At 36.3% G+C, this 17,699-nt stretch overlaps 1 protein-coding gene across 1 annotated transcript in view; it reads left to right on the forward strand.

Moving 5' to 3' along the window:
• Stt3A (catalytic subunit 3A of the oligosaccharyltransferase complex) overlaps positions 1–17,699 on the forward strand; it is a 226,581-nt gene that overhangs the window by 64,034 nt on the left and 144,848 nt on the right. The window contains exon 5 of the mRNA XM_090414768.1: positions 17,384–17,581. Within this exon, the coding sequence (XP_090270894.1) occupies positions 17,384–17,581 (198 nt within the window). The remainder of the gene's footprint in view (positions 1–17,383; positions 17,582–17,699) is intronic.

The raw sequence follows: 17,699 nt of genomic DNA on the forward strand, positions 1-17,699 counted from the left end.
AAATACCTGTTGGATTTCTGCTCAAGACATGGACTGGTTATTACTAACACCATGTTCCAACATAAAAATGTGCACAAATTCACATGGAGAGAAGAAGTAAGGAATAAGAAAAGTCTCATTGACTATGTTATTGTTGATAGTGATGTTTTTTCCCTGGTTCAGGACACTAGAGTGTACAGAGGATTTGAAATTGGAAGTGATCACTATTTAGTCTTGATCAGATTAAAACAGAATTTCATATTGAAAAGAATAACATGTAAGAAAGTTTTAAAGAGAATAAAAGTTGAGCAGCTCTCTGATGTGAACTGTAAACTAAAATACACAAAGATTATTGAATTAAAAATGAAAAAGTTTGAGAACAGTAACCAAATCAACGATTCAGTGGCAAGCTTTGAAGAAAACCCTGATTGATTCAGCCAGAGAGGCATGTGGTGAGGTTGTCTGCAAGGATTGAAAATCAGGACTCCATGGTGGACACAGGAAGTTAAAGAGGCAGTGAAGGAAAAGAAGGAAGCATATCGAAATGTTCCTGCCAAATAAGTCTACATTTGTCTCTGTATTCTCTAAGATCAAAAGCTGACTTATTTGGCAGGAACACTGTGTAAAACTAGCTAAACAAAAATCATGGGAGGACTTTGGCAAGAACATGGAAAATAAATATCAAGAAGGTGATAAGATATACTGGAGGTTGTTGAAGAAGCTTAGAAATGGAGGAAAGAGTGCTGTAAAAGGAGTTAGAGATGATAAAGATGACATGAAAATGGGAGAAAAAGATATCCTTGAAGTATGGAGTAATTACTTTGAAAAATTGCTAAATGAAACAAGCAGTGATGACAGCATAGTGATAAAAAAACACTGACCAGGCATGCAGTCAGGAATACATATCCATACCTGAAGTAGAAAAAGCCATCAAAGGCTTGAAATGTGGAAAGGCAGCAGGAGTAGATGATATTCTACTCCTGAAATGCTGACCAGAAATGCTGAAGTATGGTGGTATAAAAGTCTTACAGTGGCTGCCCTGCATAGTTCAGAAAGTCTGGACAGAGGGACAAATTCCTGATGATTGGAGTACTGCTCTAATAGTACCCATATATAAAAAGAGAGATAAAACTGAATGTGAGAATTACCGAGGTATTTCCCTACTGAGTGTTCCTGGCAAGATCTATTCAAGTATACTTGAGAAACGGTTGAGAAGAATTGTGGAAGAAAAGCTTGGTGAATGACAAGCTGGATTCAGGTCAAATAGAGGCTGTCAGGATCAGATCTTCACTTTACGATAAATAGTTGAGAAAGCATGGGAATATAACAAAGATCTGTATTTAAGTTTTGTCGATCTGGAAAAGGCATATGACAAGGTGCCACGAGAGAAGCTATTCAATACACTACAGTTATGTGGTGTCAATGGGGCATTATATCAAGCAAGACTTAGTCTTTATTTGAGTTGTAAGTCAGCAGTTAGAATTGAAGGAAGTACAGGAAGATGGTTTAATGTTAAATCTGGTGTGAGACAAGGATGTACATTATCCCCTCTGTTATTCATTATCTATATGGATCACATTATGAAGGAAAGTGGTATTAAACATGATATCAAAATTGGAGATGTTAATGTCAGCTCTTTGCTTTATGCAGATGATATTATACTTCTAAGTAAATCCACTACAAGTTTGCAAGATTCCCTGACTAAATTGAATAACTGTTGTAATAGATATGGTATGAAGGTGAGCATTAAAAAGACAAAGACAATGAAAATAGTTAGAATTGTTGAAAATGTCAACTGTGTTGTGAATGGGGAACCTGTGAAACAAGTAAAACATTTCAGCTATTTAGGCACAATTTTTACTGAAGATGGTAAATTAAATATGGAAATAGAGACAACAGAGTCAACAAAGCTGGTATGGTAGGTAGTCAACTGAATAAATTCATATGGAATAAGAGAGAAATTAGTGAGAACACTAAATTAGCTGTATACAAGACAGTGTTCAAACCAGTTTTAACTTATGGATCTGAGAGCTGGGTCAGAAGTAAAACACTTGACCAAAGACTAGAGACTGCAGATATGAGAGTCCTGAGAAAGATTAGAGGCATGAACAGATGGCATCAATGGCAATATCATATTAAAAAACGAGGATATTAGGAAAGAACTTGACATTGTCAGCATCCAGGAATGTGTTAGCAGAGCTAATCTCAGGTGGTATGTCACTTAAGAATGGGCGAGGAAAGATTAGTAAAACAAGTGTTCTCTGGCAGGTTGGCTGGAAAACGACTCAGAGGAACACCAAGATATAGGTGGATTGATACACGGTACAAAGTGCCTTAGATGATAGAAATATAAGGTCTGATAATGTTGGAGTCGTCTCAAGTAACAGTCTGATTTGGAGGAAAATTGTAGATAGGAAGTTAGTAATGACGTAAATTTTTCATGTAGTACTGGGTACATTTCAGGAATTTGATGATGATATTCATTCCTTACAACCAAGCACTTAGTACTGTATGAGTTACCAATCTTCAGTGATTTTTTCATGCACAGCAGAGCCGTGGCATATTTAGGTATAGGCCATATAGGCCTGGACCTAGAGAGGCAAATTTTGAGGGGGCAGCGGAAATTTCCAGGCTCTCTATTTTTAGTTATAACATGTTTCTTATATGCCGCATCTACTCACAAGTAGAGAAATATTTTTCTTTTCCTCGTAAGTTTAGTCTGGAAGCATATTGGCATGTAATCACATTCTGCATAGCTATACAGACCGAGACACGTGCACAGAAAGCTACTGTATTGTTGTTGGTAACTTGACACAAAGGCACTAGGGATTAGTGAATTTGATCACCTTTCTTGGTGAGCACATTGCGAAATCAGGAAAAAAAAGGAAAAATTTTCATTTCCTATCTTTCCTTTGCCACGCATGAGGAATTTATTAAAATAACGGGCGAGAAAGTAATCAAACTTATTGTGGAAGAACTTAAAATAGCCTAGTACTATTCTATAAGTGTTGACTCAACACCAGACTTGTCGCATGTTGATCAGCTGTTCTTCTTTGTACGATATATGAAAAAAAATGGAACTTCTGTGGAGCTTTTCTTGCGTTTCATTCCTAACATAAGTCACAAATCTGAAGGGTTACAAGAGGCAATATTGACTTCACTAAACGAGCTTGGAATTGATGTAGCAAATTGTAGAGGACAGGCATATGATAATGCTAGTAAAATGTCAGGCAAGTACACAGGACTACAGGCAAGAATTCTTGAAATAAATCCATTGGCAGAATTCATACCATGTGCTGGATATTCTCTGTCTCAAATTGGTACTTGAGCTGCCGAATCCTGTCCATACTCTTCTGCATTTTTTGATGTCCTTCAGAAACTACGTATTTTTCACATCTTCAACACATCAGTGGAGTGTTCTAAGAAAGCACCTGGAAATTTTTGCAAAAGTAATCAAACGTCCTTCGCCTACTCGTTGGTCAGCTTGTGACAATGCCTGTCGGAGTCTTTGTGAGGGATGGACGGAAATAATTTCCACTTTGTCCAAAATTGAAAATGACACCAACCAGAAGAAAGTTATGTGATGTGAAAGAAGTGGGATTCTATAACAACTTCAGTCACTGGAGGTTGAGATCATGACCTGACTATGGGCAGGTCATGAGGGGCGGCACTTTCTTGGGGCCTAGGGGTGGCAAATACCTAAATATGCCACTGCAGCAGAGCTCTACTGCTACTCCTCCCTTCAAAGTGCCTTATCTTTGATTATTCAAGCACTGTCAGGTTGTGTTTGAAATCATAGTATATTTATTCAACTTAATGAAATTAAAATTTATAAGTTGGTACACAAAACTAACATAAAATTAAATTTAAGAAACCCAAATAAAAAGTGAAAGAATGTCATCTACTAATTAAAAATGAGATATATTAAATATTAAAGAGTCTCTATTGCTCGGTAATGATGCCCTTTAGTTTGAAAGATCTGTGTTCAAATCCTGTCTAGAATGTGGAGCTTTTGAGTTCTTAGAATGGTCTGAGAAGTAAGGTATAAATTATTAAAATTTATGCCTGATTTAACATCAGATGTACATTTTAATGATTGATATATGATACCTTATGTCTGATTTAACATGTACATTTTAATTTTTGTAAATCGCTTTTAAAGGATTGCTTCAGTTGAAGTGCTTCTTTTTTAAAGGAGTGCATTTGAGCAATAAATTGTTTCTAGTAATTTTTTCCTTCTGTAACTCTTCTTTTAACTGCATACACAGTTAATTAATTCAAGAGAATTAATTGTGTGCTTGGAAAAAGTGAAACTTTTTGTAGCATGCAAAGCATGCATCTTTTTTGTCATGAAGGCAAATAGTATCAAATATCGAGTTTAAAATTTCTTCATGTCATAAAATACTAGTATTTGAAAATAAAGCAATGGCTAGTATTATTTCAGCTGCAGGTGGGAATTTTGCTTTAAGATGATTTATATCATGAAATGTTTTATGTTAGAAGTTTATTTTGCACTTGGTTAGACTATAATGAGTTTAGTTCAATCCTTTATTGAAGTGTAGGCAAACAAAGTTTGCACCTTAAAATATCTTCAGGACTGAGGCAAGGTGGTACATCTGTAGGCAACCACCTTGCCTCAGTACCACCTTGTACTACCTTGCCTCAGTCCTGAAGATATATTCAGGTGCAAACTTTGTTTGCCTACACTTGGATAAAGGATTGAACTAAACTCATCAAATGATTTATGTGCTTTTGCTGTCATTTGATAATATTTGTCTTCTTGACTGAAAAAAAAAAATGTTTAGGTGCATCCTTGTGAAGTGGAATACATATAAAAAGTGAAATGGTATGTACTTATAAAGTGCTCATTAAAAAAAAAAATCAGTTATCATAATTATTCACAACTGTCATCCTTCCATAATTATTCTTTCTCTTGCTTTTCACATACTGGAAGAATTCCTTAGATCGCTTGATTCAGCCTTTTCTCATACTGCATTTTTATTTTCTTCACCATGCTTGTCACCTTTCTACTCTGCACTTTATATTCCTCTTACCTCTGATCACTACCAGCTGTCTTATACTTCCTCCATATCATCATCTTTTCCATATTTGTTTGCCTGATTTCACTGTTCATCAATTTCAATATTATTCTATTTTTTTGTGTCAGATGCTTCTTTATTCATTCTCATGCTCTGTTAACCTGTTTTCTGCACATCTCATCAATCCATGGTATTGATTCTAGTTTATTACAGTGCTTCTTGTAGTCATCCACCTTATAATTTCAAATATATTTCCTTCTTGACATTATATTTTCCTCTGACCACTTCCAAAACCAGTATCTCATGATCAATTTCACTATCTGGTGGTAGTGATTAACAATAACCACAACATGTTGAGGATATTACCAAAAACAATGTTCTAAAACCTGATATTGCTTCCATCTCATTCTACTTAATATAGTGTTATCCCTAAGAAAGTCAGAACATTTGATCAATTTCTTCTTCCCATACATTACTCCTCCTTTCAACCCACATTCATAAAATTACAATCTCCTAATTAGGATTACCTTCTCTTTACATACCCTGCAATTTAGCATTTCACATTCAGTACTCTCTACATTCTCTGCCCTATAACAGCATTCTATGAGAAATACTATTCTATTAATTTCAGTCTCATGCCAAATACAGTTACACCCTGAGTTACGTAAGTAATACATTCCATAAACCTTTATGTAACTCGAATTTTATGTAAGTTGAATTTGTAAATTACATACATACAATAAAATGTTCAATGGCTACTCATACTGTCTTACATTAATTTTTTTGCCATTAATCAGATATTTTCCATTTTTAATATTTTTAATTTTTGAGATGATTAAAAAAAATTCATTTATAAAAAAATAATCAATTGTATTTTAATAATATCATCATCATCATCAAATTCCTGACATGTACCTTCAAGGGGTGTACAGGATATGATAGTACTACATGAAAAATTTACATTATTACTAATTTCCTATCTACAATTTTCCTCCAAATCAGTCTGTTACTTGTCAAGACTCCAACATTATCAGATCTTATATTTCAATTGTCTAAGGCACTTTGTACCGTATCAATCCACCTATATTTTGGTCTTCCTCTGGATCGTTTTCCTGCCAACTTGGCAGAGAACACTTGTTTTGCTAATCTTTCCTCGCCCATTCTGTTTAAGTGACCATACCACCTGAGATTAGCTCTGCTAATGCATTCCTGGATGCTAACAATGTAAAGTTCTTTCCTAATATCCTTGTTTTTAATATGATATTGCCATTGATGTTATCTGTTCACGCCTCTAATCTTTCTCAGGACTCTCATATCTGCAATCTCTAGTCTTTGGTCAAGTGTTTTATTTCTGACCCAGCTCTCAGATACATAAGTTAAAACTGGTTTGAACACTGCCTTGTATACAGCTAATTTAGTGTTCCGAATTAGTTCTCTCTTATTCCATATGAATTTATTCAATTGACTGCCTACTATACCAGCTTTGTTGACTCTGTTGTCTATTTCCATATTTAATTTACCATCTTCAGTAAAAATTGTGCCTAAGTAGCTGAAATGTTTTACTTGTTCCACAGGTTCCCCATTCACAACACAGTTGACATTTTCAACAATTCTACCTATTTTCATTGTCTTTGTCTTTTTAATGCAGACCTTCATACCATATCTATTACAATAGTTATTCAATTTAGTCAGGGAATCTTGCAAACTTGTAGCGGATTTATTTAGAAGTATAACATCGTCCGCATAAAGCAAAGAGCTGACATTAATATCTCCAATTCTGATATCATGTTTAATACTGTTACACCTGATATCTTGAGAATATAGTATTCTCAGTTATCATGGTGTAACATGAAAAATAAATAACATAAATAAAAACCCCTGCATAAAAAGGATAATTTAGTTAATGTAATGTTCTTGCATCCAGTATAAATTGAGTAAAATGTAAAGGTCTATTGTTTAGTTAAGATAACGAAAGAAAAGAATGTATTAAGATGTATTATGACTAAACAAGGAAATTTGTATTAAATAAGTAGCTAACTAAGAATTAATATAGTAATGCGATTAAGAATGAAAGAGTTAAGTGCATAAGTATAAAAGGATGAGTCATGAAATACGCTATGTAAGAGGCTACGGATTAAGCTTTAAGTAGAATTCTGAGAAAAGGTTTGAAAGGGGGTTAAGATAGAGGCTAACAAGAGAAATAACGGAATATCGCTTAGGGCCTATGCCCGGATGGGAACTTCGTTACGAGTTGCCGATCAAAATGACATATGGCGGCCAAAATGCCACCCAATTGGTAGACAGACGGAAAACAAGTAGGAGGTGGGAAAAAGAAGTAAGAAAGGGCGCCATTAGGGGAGCAGCTATAAAAGGGTTGGTAACCTCCCCCTTCAAGGCTCTTTCTTTTTGACTTTGGATTTTCGAGGAGTACGCTCTTTTGGGTCTTGGGGGAGATGTTTAGGTGGTCAAGGAGGCTTGAGGCCTTTTTGCGAGAAGAGAAGAAACGTTTGGATTGTCGCGGTGGTTTTAGTTTGGTTTTCTAGTGGATTTCACGGTGTTCCTGAGTGGAGAAATATGGCATATATCCTCATGCCACAACAAGGAATCGAAGGTGAACGGGAAAGATATTCCCATATTCCTATGTAGAAAGCGAAATATACCAGAGAGTCATAGGAAGCTGTGAAAATATCGATGTCCTCGTTTCGGATAGTACAGCCGACGGTGCAGATGTTCATATAGCCTAGAATTGCAAGCAAGTTCGTTCAGTAGAAGGTGAAGGCCCGTAAGTGAAGCTCAAGAAAGGTATTGTGAATTTTGTCTTATGTTAACTAGAAGTTGTATGTGATAGATACCATTGTCATATTACGGAACTGTTAAAGTGATTAGGGAGAAATTATAATAGGACTTTAGAGTTTGACAGAGAGTGTTAAAAGTAAGCTAGCTAGAGTTGATAAATTGTGAATAATTAATTATCCTAAGAATCTTGAGTGTCTACTATATTGTAAAAGGAAAGTTAATGACATAGTTGTGTGTTAATGAATATTGAGTTTGATTAATGTAAATTGAGTAACCAAGTAGCCTGAGGAATTTGAATGCCTAGTGTGATGTGTAGAGAATCGGAATTGTCATAAATATGTGCTAGAGTAGTTAATGTATGTTTTAGTGTACTTGGAGCTGAATAATCTATTAATGTGTGATGATCTGAAACTTTTATGTTAGGTGAATTCATGTTTTGTATAAAAATTTTGTGGCGGCATGATCATAGTAACCTTTGTCGAATCATAGCCCAACTACTTGTATTAAGCTAATTTTAGTGTGTAAGTAATTTAGTTGTGTATTTTGATATGTACCATGTTTAGAGAAATAATAAACCTTTTGTTTAATGATAAAAGAAGTTGTCTGATATTGCTAGTCCAATGCACCGCTTAGAAACATTCGAGCCTAACCACGCGGGGAATTAATGTTAAGAGACAGGAAGCTTAAGGAATTAAGGTTGAGTAATAAGAAATAGTGTCACGACTGCAATAGTTACACTTTCAGTTATTTGAGTTCCTTTCTCTGTTTATGTATAAGATATCTTAAACTAAATATCCCAAAGGGCGCAGTTAAAATACAAATACTAGGGATACTACGGAGAACAATAGCTCAGATATTAGCGGAAATTTTGGTGGTGTTTTGAAAATAGAAGTTAGAAGAGTATAGACGAAAGCAGTTTGTAAGACAAACAAACAATGATCATAAGATAGGGACATAACAATACCACTTTCCTTCATAATGTGATCCATATAGATAATGAATAACAGTGGGGATAATGTACATTTTTGTCTCATCTCACACCAGATTTAACATTAAACCATCTTCCTGTACTTCCTTCAGTTCTAACTTCTGACTTGCAACTCAAATAAAGACTAAGTATTGCTTGATATAATACCCCATTAACACCATATAACTATAGCATATTGAATAGCTTCTCTCTCTTGGCACCTTGTCATATTCCTTTTCCAGATCTACAAAACTTAAAAACAGATCCTTGTTATATTCCCATGCTTTCTCAACTATTTGTCGTAAAGTGAAAATCTGATCCTGACAGCTTCTATTTGGGCTGAATCCAGCTTGTCATTCACCAAGCTGTTCTTCCACAATTCTTCTCAATCGTTTCTCAAGTATACTTGCATAGATCTTGCTAGGAACACTCAGTACGGAAATACCTCTGTAATTCTCACATTCAGTTTAATTTCCCTTTTTATATATGGGTACTATTAGAACTGTACTCCGATCATCGGGAATTTGTCCCTCTGGCCAGGCTTTCTGAACTATGCAGTGCAGCCCCTGTAAGACTTTTATACCACCATACTTCAGCGTTTCTGATCGAATATCATCTACTTCAAGTATGGATATGTATTCCTGACTGTATGCCTGATGAGTGTTTTTTACCACTGTGCTATCACTGCTTGCTTCTTTTAGCAATTTTTCGAAGTAATTACTCCATACGTCAAGCATATCTTTTTCACCTGTTTTTTATGTCACTTTTATCATCTCTAACTCCTTTTACAGCACTCTTTCCTCCATTTCTAAGCTTCTTCAACAACCTCCAGTATATCTTATCACCTTCTTGATATTTATTTTCCATGTTCTTGCCAAAGTCCTCCCATGATTTTTGTTTAGCTAGTTTTACACAGTGTTTCACTTTCTTACATTTGTCTCTGTATTCTCTAAGATCAAAAGCTGACTTATTTGGCAGGAACATTTCGATATGCTTCCTTCTTTTCCTTCACTGCCTCTTTAACTTCCTGTGTCCACCATGGAGTCCTGATTTTCAATCCTTGCAGACAACCTCACCACATGCCTCTCTGGCTGAATCAATCAGGGTTTTCTTCAAAGCTTGCCACTGAATCGTTGAGGTTTGGTTACTGTTCTCAAACTTTTTCATTTTTAATTCAATAATCTTTGTGTATTTTAGTCTAAGTTTACATCTGAGAGCTGCTCAACTTTTATTCGCTTTAAAACTTTCTTACATGTTATTCTTTCAATATGAAATTCTGTTTTATCCTGCTCAAGACTAAATAGTGATCACTTCCAATTTCAAATCCTCTGTACACTCTGGTGTCCTGCACCAAGGAGAAAACATCACTATCAACAATAACATAGTCAATGAGACTTTTCTTATTCCTTGCCACTTCTCTCCATGTGAATTTGTGCACATTTTTATATTGGAACATGGTGTTAGTAATAACCAGTCCATGTCCTGAACAGAAATCCAACAGGTATTTGCCAATATTATTAGCTTTGCTCTTTTCTCAAAATTTTCCCAAAATGTTTTTGTATGTCTGACAATCATTTCCTACTCTGCTATTTAGTTCCCCAACAAGGACCAACTTTTCCTTTTTCATTGTGTCAGTTGCTTTTTCTAAAGCATCAAAAAATTCCTTCATTTCTACCTTAGTAGAACCTTCTGTGGGACCATAGGCACAAATAAGCCTCATTGTCCAATTCCCCATTCTGATATTTGCCCACATCACTCTACTTGAGACTGCCTGCCATTCAAGAAGATTAGCCTCGTATTTTGTGTTGAATACTATGACTACTCCTTCTTTTCCTTGATTGTCATTTCCTGAATATAACATTTTGTATTTATTGCTCAGAATGATCTCACCAGTTTTTCTCTTTTTTGTTTCAGTCACCCCTAATATGTCGATCTGGTATTTATCTAATTCTTTAACTGGCTCCATTTCTTTGCCATTCAGGCTTCTTATGTTGATAGTACCGATCTTTAACTCTGGTGATGTTGATTTGGGGTGTGCTTTCAGATTTGTTCCAGTAGCTGACTTTTCGCTGTTTGCCCTGGTTCCCTGGCGAAAACAACGTGGCCTTGTTTAACCGGGCGACGCCCCAGCCAGCATGAAATTTTGTCATATTGTACCATCATTTTCTATATTGGTTTAAGCCAATAAGAATACAATTTGGTTGGCTAAATCCCAAATTGTCAGCCCATCCTCGTTCGTTCGGTATCCAGGTAGATACCCAACAGGGTGCACCACGAGAAGGTGTGGATTGGACATTAGGTGATGAGCCCTGGTCGGTTCTCCGCATTCCTTTAAAGGCTATGTAGAGGTCTCCTCTCAGTTATACAGCTTTGACCCTTAAGCACCCCTGAATAATATACATACTGTAAATATGAAAGTATGAGAAATACATAATATAAAATAACATAAAAAAAACGAACTGAAATATTCATTTTTCAAATAAAAAAATGTCTTGCGACAGCTAAGTTGGCTGTTCTAAGGCAGTGCTTCCCAAACTTATGGATATAAAGGCCCCTTTGGAAAAATTAAAATATTTCATGGCCCCCATCAAAAAAAAAAAAGTCGTAATACAGATATATATTACTATAATATTTATTGTTTTTATATTCAATACAAAACATACACAGCGAATATTGCAAAAATCAAATGCAAATATTACATTTTTAGCATCTTACATATACATTTGGTATGAAGGTCAGCATTAAAAAGACAAAGACATTGAAAATAGGTAGAATCATTGAAAATGTCAACTGTGTTGTGAATGGAGAACCTGTGGAACAAGTAAAACATTTCAGCTACTTAGGCACGATTTTTACTGAAGATGGTAAATTAAATATAGAAATAGACAACAGAATCAGCAAAGCTGGTATGGTGAGAAGTCAATTGAATAAATTCATATGGAATAAGAGAGAAATTAGTCAGAACACTAAATTAGCATACAAGACAGTGTTCAAACCAGTTTTAACTTATGTATCTGAGAGCTGGGTCAGAAGTAAAACACTTGACCACAGACTAGAGACCGCAGATACGAGAGTCTTGAGAAAGATTAGAGGCGTGAACAGATGGCATCAATGGCAATATCATATTAAAAACGAGGATATTAGGAAAGAACTTGACATTGTCAGCATCCAGGAATGCGTTAGCAGAGCTAATCTCAGGTGGTATGGTCACTTAAATAGAATGGGAGAGAAAAGATTAGCAAAACAAGTGTTCTCTGCCAGGTTGGCAGGAAAACGACCCAGAGGAAGACCAAGATATAGGTGGATTGATACGGTACAAAGTGCCTTAGACGATAGAAATATAAGATCTGATAATGTTGGAGTCTTGACAAGTAACAGACTGATTTGGAGGAAAATTGTAGATAGGAAGATAGTAATGATGTAATTTTTTCATGTAGTACTATCATATCCTGTACACCCCTTGAGGGTACATGGCTGGAATTTGACGATGATTATGACATACACATTTGACACGGTCTTGAAACATTTGACTTAGTCTTAAAACATTTTAAATTTGTTTTCATTATTTCACCCCCCCCCTCCCCTCAACAAAACTAAAGGCCCCAAAGGGGGCTGCTTAGAACAGCGCTTCCCCACAGTTTGGGAAGCGCTGTTCTGTGGGAATCCCTTTCGATGTTGATGGCTGAGGGTAGTCGGGGTCATCTGAGTTGTCATCTCGGCTTTGTTGTGAACAGCATCTCACAAACATGTCTAGAGTAGATTGTGTGGTCACATGCTTCCTGTCCTCGTAGATGGCCTTGTAGCTAGACATATCGGAATAGATATGGCGGCTAACATTTTCGAACCGCTCAGTGTTTGCATCCATAGATTCTAATTTTGCTAACGCCATGTCTTCAAGTCCCTTCGTTGTAAATTTCTTTATGCCTGACGGTTTAATCGGCTTAGTATTTTCTACGGAATTTCAGACATAGCCATCTTCTGGATAATCAGTAAACTTAACGGTATTCGTTTCTGTGTCAGATCATCGATCCAGTGAGACAACAATTTCTCCATCTCTGATGTTGGGACCAGCCTCTTCTTGGTAATAATTGTGCCCTTCAGTGCTACTGCACCTTTCGTGCTTTCAACAATGCGAACTTTATCCTTCACTATTGTATTCACTGTCGAAATAGGTCGATTTATTTCCCGAGCTATGGTTGATAGAATTTTCCCGCCTTCATACATACGAATTATTTTCAACTTTTCTTCTAAAGTAATTGCAGACCTTTGTTTTTTAGATTTATTACCAGCACATTCGGTTTTGCATTTGCATTCCATTTTAAGGGTAAAAAAACAACGAAACTAGCAGTGATAACAAGTGACTGAGCTAACTGCAAGGCATCTACTACTGTACTGTAATAAGGCTGTCAAAGGCTGCACGTATGAATACGTTTGCAGCTTTGCGCAGGTGCGCAAAGCTGCAAACGTGTTCTTATGCGCTAGTAGATTTATTACTTAACTGCGAATTTATGTAAGTCACATGTTACTTAACTTGGAGTATAACTGTAGCTTAAATCTTCATGTTATAATTTTCAACTTCTACTCTTAATGGACAATTCTTCTGATATCATTAACATCACTTCCCCTTATGTTTTTACCCCAATCCTTTCAGAGAATTCTGTATATCCCTCCATTCCTTTCACAACAGTATATCATCCTCAGACAACCAACTTTCACCACTAACAATGGGATATTTTGACTCAATCAATGCAACATCATCAGCTCCCTTATTAGTTTACAGACATTAACAGTTTCACTCTCTTTGAGGCCATGCCATCATCATCACTCCTTACTCTGCTATAGTACACTTCTCTCTATCCACTCCCATTTCCCTTCCTGATTCCTGGCTGCTATAGTACGTGTCTCTCTTCTGGTCTCTCTACTCCTGTTTTGCTCTTCCTGTCTCTCACTGCTACACTTCTTTGCACTCTCATTTCTATTCATACCCATCTTTATGCATTCTGTCATAACTACTTCTTCACCCTTGTATCTGTCTTCCTCCTGTTCTTCCACAACCTGATACACAATTTCTCATTCTCTGACCCTTTGCACTATCTTAATTCTGCACTCTCTGCAAACAACAGCCATTCTACTCCAGATGCCACTTTCACTCTTAGTAGAAGTGATATTTAGAGTGACTGTTTGCTGAAACCAAATGCAATCCATCAACCTTAAACCATTCTATCTTCCTTTCAAATTTACTCCATACGTTCAAAAGCCGACACCCTTTTCCTTACACAACTCTGCTATCATGCCATTCATAATGTCTACTCCCCTTTTCAACTTACTATTAACAGATATTAACAGTTCCACGCCCTGTGAGGCCATATCATCAACACTCCTTACTCTACTGTAGTACACTTCTCTCTGTCCACTCCCATTTCCCTTCCTGATTCCTGGCTGCCTTAGTACATATCTCTCTTCTGGTCTCTCCACTCCTGTTTTGCTCTTCCTGGCTCTAACTGCTACACTTCTTTGCACTCTAATCACACACTATCCACTTTCCCAACAACCTGCAACAACTTCCTTGGGTCCCTTTCCACATTCCTCTTTTTTTTTTTTTAAACCATTCAAGTAATTTGCACTCATAACTACCACCACTGTTGATACCCATTATTTCTATGCAAAGCATCAGTTATTTGTCTCAGTGTGTGCCACCTGGAAAACATCTCTTATGTACTATTATTCACCACAGACTCTAATGATTGAATCTTCACTTAATGCCACCTTATCATTTGATACTTGCTTCTTCCTATTAACTTCCTCCTCATTTACATCAGTCAGTCAGTCAGTCACTTCTTTAAGCATGCATTTGCCTCTTCATTTTCTTCAGCTCTCATCTAAGCTCTTCCACTCCATTTTCTGACTACTCTTAGTGACACTGTTCTCTTTGAAATGCTCTTTGAAATTCTGGATGAAAAAGGGTGACATTTTCATCCTTTTTCATCCAGAAGAATTTGGAAGGGTTGGCAGGATCTTCAAAATCTGTAAAGAAACTACATTTAAGTGATATTTTTATTGAATCAATAGCAGTGACACAATCTGAAAAATTATTTTGTGCAACATCTATCAGAGGAATACCGATTACAGTGAGATCTGCTTTGAAGGACCAAAGGAGTGATTGCCATTTCATATGTAGAGATAGACATCTGGTTACCCCAGGAATATTTTACTTACCTTCAACACACAAAAAGGTCTCTCAAAGTGTGACTGTCCAGTAAGGTTCTATTTCTCAAGCCCTTTGCACTGCTCTAAGTGTTAGAAATATGGTCTTTTTCAAACTGCCTGATGTGGCAGTAAAGATTATAAACTTTTTATAGATTATGGACTGTAAAAGCAAAACACTAAAATGCTCTAACTGTCAGAGATCATACAGGGTACTCCTGAGCATGCCAAAGGTGGAAGAATGAAAGAAAGATTCAAAAAAATAAAAACTTCCTTACTATTTCCTTAGAACAAATCAAAAAGAAAAATTGATATGGACTCTCTCTCTCCTGAGAACATGCCAGAAATGGTCCCATTACATGAAAATCCTCTTGTTAAAAACATAATGGAACATGCATCATAGAGAATCAAAGACATGCCTCCAGACCCTTTAATAGATGGTCCATTAAGAGATAACATGAATATGTCAAACCTCCCCCCCCCCCCACACACACACAGAAAGATAAAACAATTAATATGCCTAGTGCCCTACAATCTGATAAGAAGAAGAAATGGACACTGGCTGTCCACAATTCTCTAAAAAAAAAGAAAAAAAAAGGGGGGGGGGGGCTATTGAAAACATTCCTACAACAGAATTATTGTAGATTCTGACAAAACATCAATGACATCAAGGCTCTCTTGAATGCAGAGGTATAAACTAGTATATTTCTGCCTTCAGGAAACATACCTGAAGCTTAGTGATCTAGTATTATGAAACAACAAAATGAGGAATGGCCCTGTCCGCAGAAGAGGGTGGTGTGGTTGCATGCCAGGATGGTGACTCCATCTTAGTGGGCAACACATCACCCTTCCGGAACTTAAAACAGTATGCTGCATCTATCTTCCTCCTACAACAGATATCTCTCCAGATGACCTTGAAGAGATGATGTCATATTGCAGTTACCACTCTCTTACTTTTAATGGGAGATTTAAATGGACATAACTATTGGAGTAGTGCTTGTACAAACATCAGAGGATGAGTTGTGCAGCATGTGCTTGACAACAATCTCTCCCTCTTGAACACCTAAAGCAACACCTTCTTCCACATGCCTACCCAAACATTCACTGCCATCTCACCACCCTCTTTTCACTTTTCAAGTGGAAAACTGACAATTTATATGGGATTGAAATTTTTCCTTGATATCAACCATATGTTACATCATGGATATCATGATGGAAAATTGAGTAAGCTGACTGGGTCCACCTCTGCTTTAGCAGAATTCAGTTCTGCAACAGTCAGAAGACCGTTCTGTTATCAGAGTTAGAAGGAATTCTCCATCCAATATACATCTTCTCTAACAAGATCAACCAAGAACAAAGTAGGGATAAAACCCAGAAAATGAAAGTCAGATACACCCAGTGGTGTGTTGGGACCAGCTTGCGCGAGCTATTTGTTAATGTTTTTAAGTCGGGCGAGCTGGTTAAAATTCTTTATGAAAGAATAGATGATGAATGATAGTATATACTTTTTCTTGTAAATATTTTGAAATTGCATAATAAACACTTACATGTATTATTATTGTTATCATCAAAAATAAATGCATAAAGGAGATCGACGCGAAATATTCGTTAATTCGCACAGTTCACACCAGCCCTTGGTTTCTAAAGCAAGCCGGTTGTTAAAAATTTACCAACACACCACTGGATACACCATCTATCAGCTTTCCATTTGTGAGCATAATCGATGCACAGTTGTCAATCCAGTAGCAATTGTAGATGCTCTCAGGGAGATTTTTGCTCAAACATCAGCAGTATCTTTTTATACCCCCCCCAGTTCCTTTCCAAAAAAAAAAAAAAAATGTTTCCCAGCTTCTATTGGATTAGATAAAATCCATCATGAAATGATCACACATCTGTTGCCATGGCTTATATTTGACAAGAAACTCAGTTTCCTTCCTCACATGTCGGTTGTGAGATAAGTAACATAAAGCAATGAATATCCTTTGCACTCTATCTTTCACCTCTTGGGGTGCTGACAGATGTTCTTTGCTTCTATTGTACTGATTAGATCAAAACTTGGTTAAAAGTCCAAAGTCTGTGCTTCTGCCAGAGACAGAGAGAGAGAGAGAGAGAGAACCTGCAATAGCTAAATTCTATTCACATCAAGGCATAAGAATTGCAAATGGAGCATTACAAACTCAACAAATCAACCACCTTTGTTGCTTTGACTTCAATAGCTGTCTTTATTATGTGCTATGAAAAATAAAATCCCTGTCACATCCCACATTTTTAAATCTTTATTTTTTTTACTAAAAATAATTTTTAAATTCAAGTTTACTAATAAAAAGTTTATGAATTCATGCATTAGGATAGATATATATCAGTTACGTTATAAGTTATTATTTATTACAACACATAGGATGCTGGCTCCGGTCTTGTAGCAGCAGCAATGATATCTATAGTTCCTGGTTACATTTCCAGATCAGTAGCCGGATCATATGATAATGAAGGGATTGCCATATTTTGCATGTTGTTGACATACTATATGTGGATCAAGGCAGTGAAAACTGGTGCTATTTACTGGGCTACAATGTGTGCCATTGCATATTTCTATATGGTAAATATAAGTTAATTATTTATCATTCAAAGTTATAGCCTTCTAATATAGATATGACTGCAGAGTTGAATTTTGTGAATATTGTTTCTCTTTTTTTCTTTAAACAGTGTTACACCTG

This window comes from Typopeltis vanoorti, chromosome 25 (genome assembly GCF_054136105.1).
Source record: "Typopeltis vanoorti isolate ZY-2024b chromosome 25, IOZ_Tvanoo_1.0, whole genome shotgun sequence".
NCBI lineage: Eukaryota > Metazoa > Arthropoda > Arachnida > Uropygi > Thelyphonidae > Typopeltis > Typopeltis vanoorti.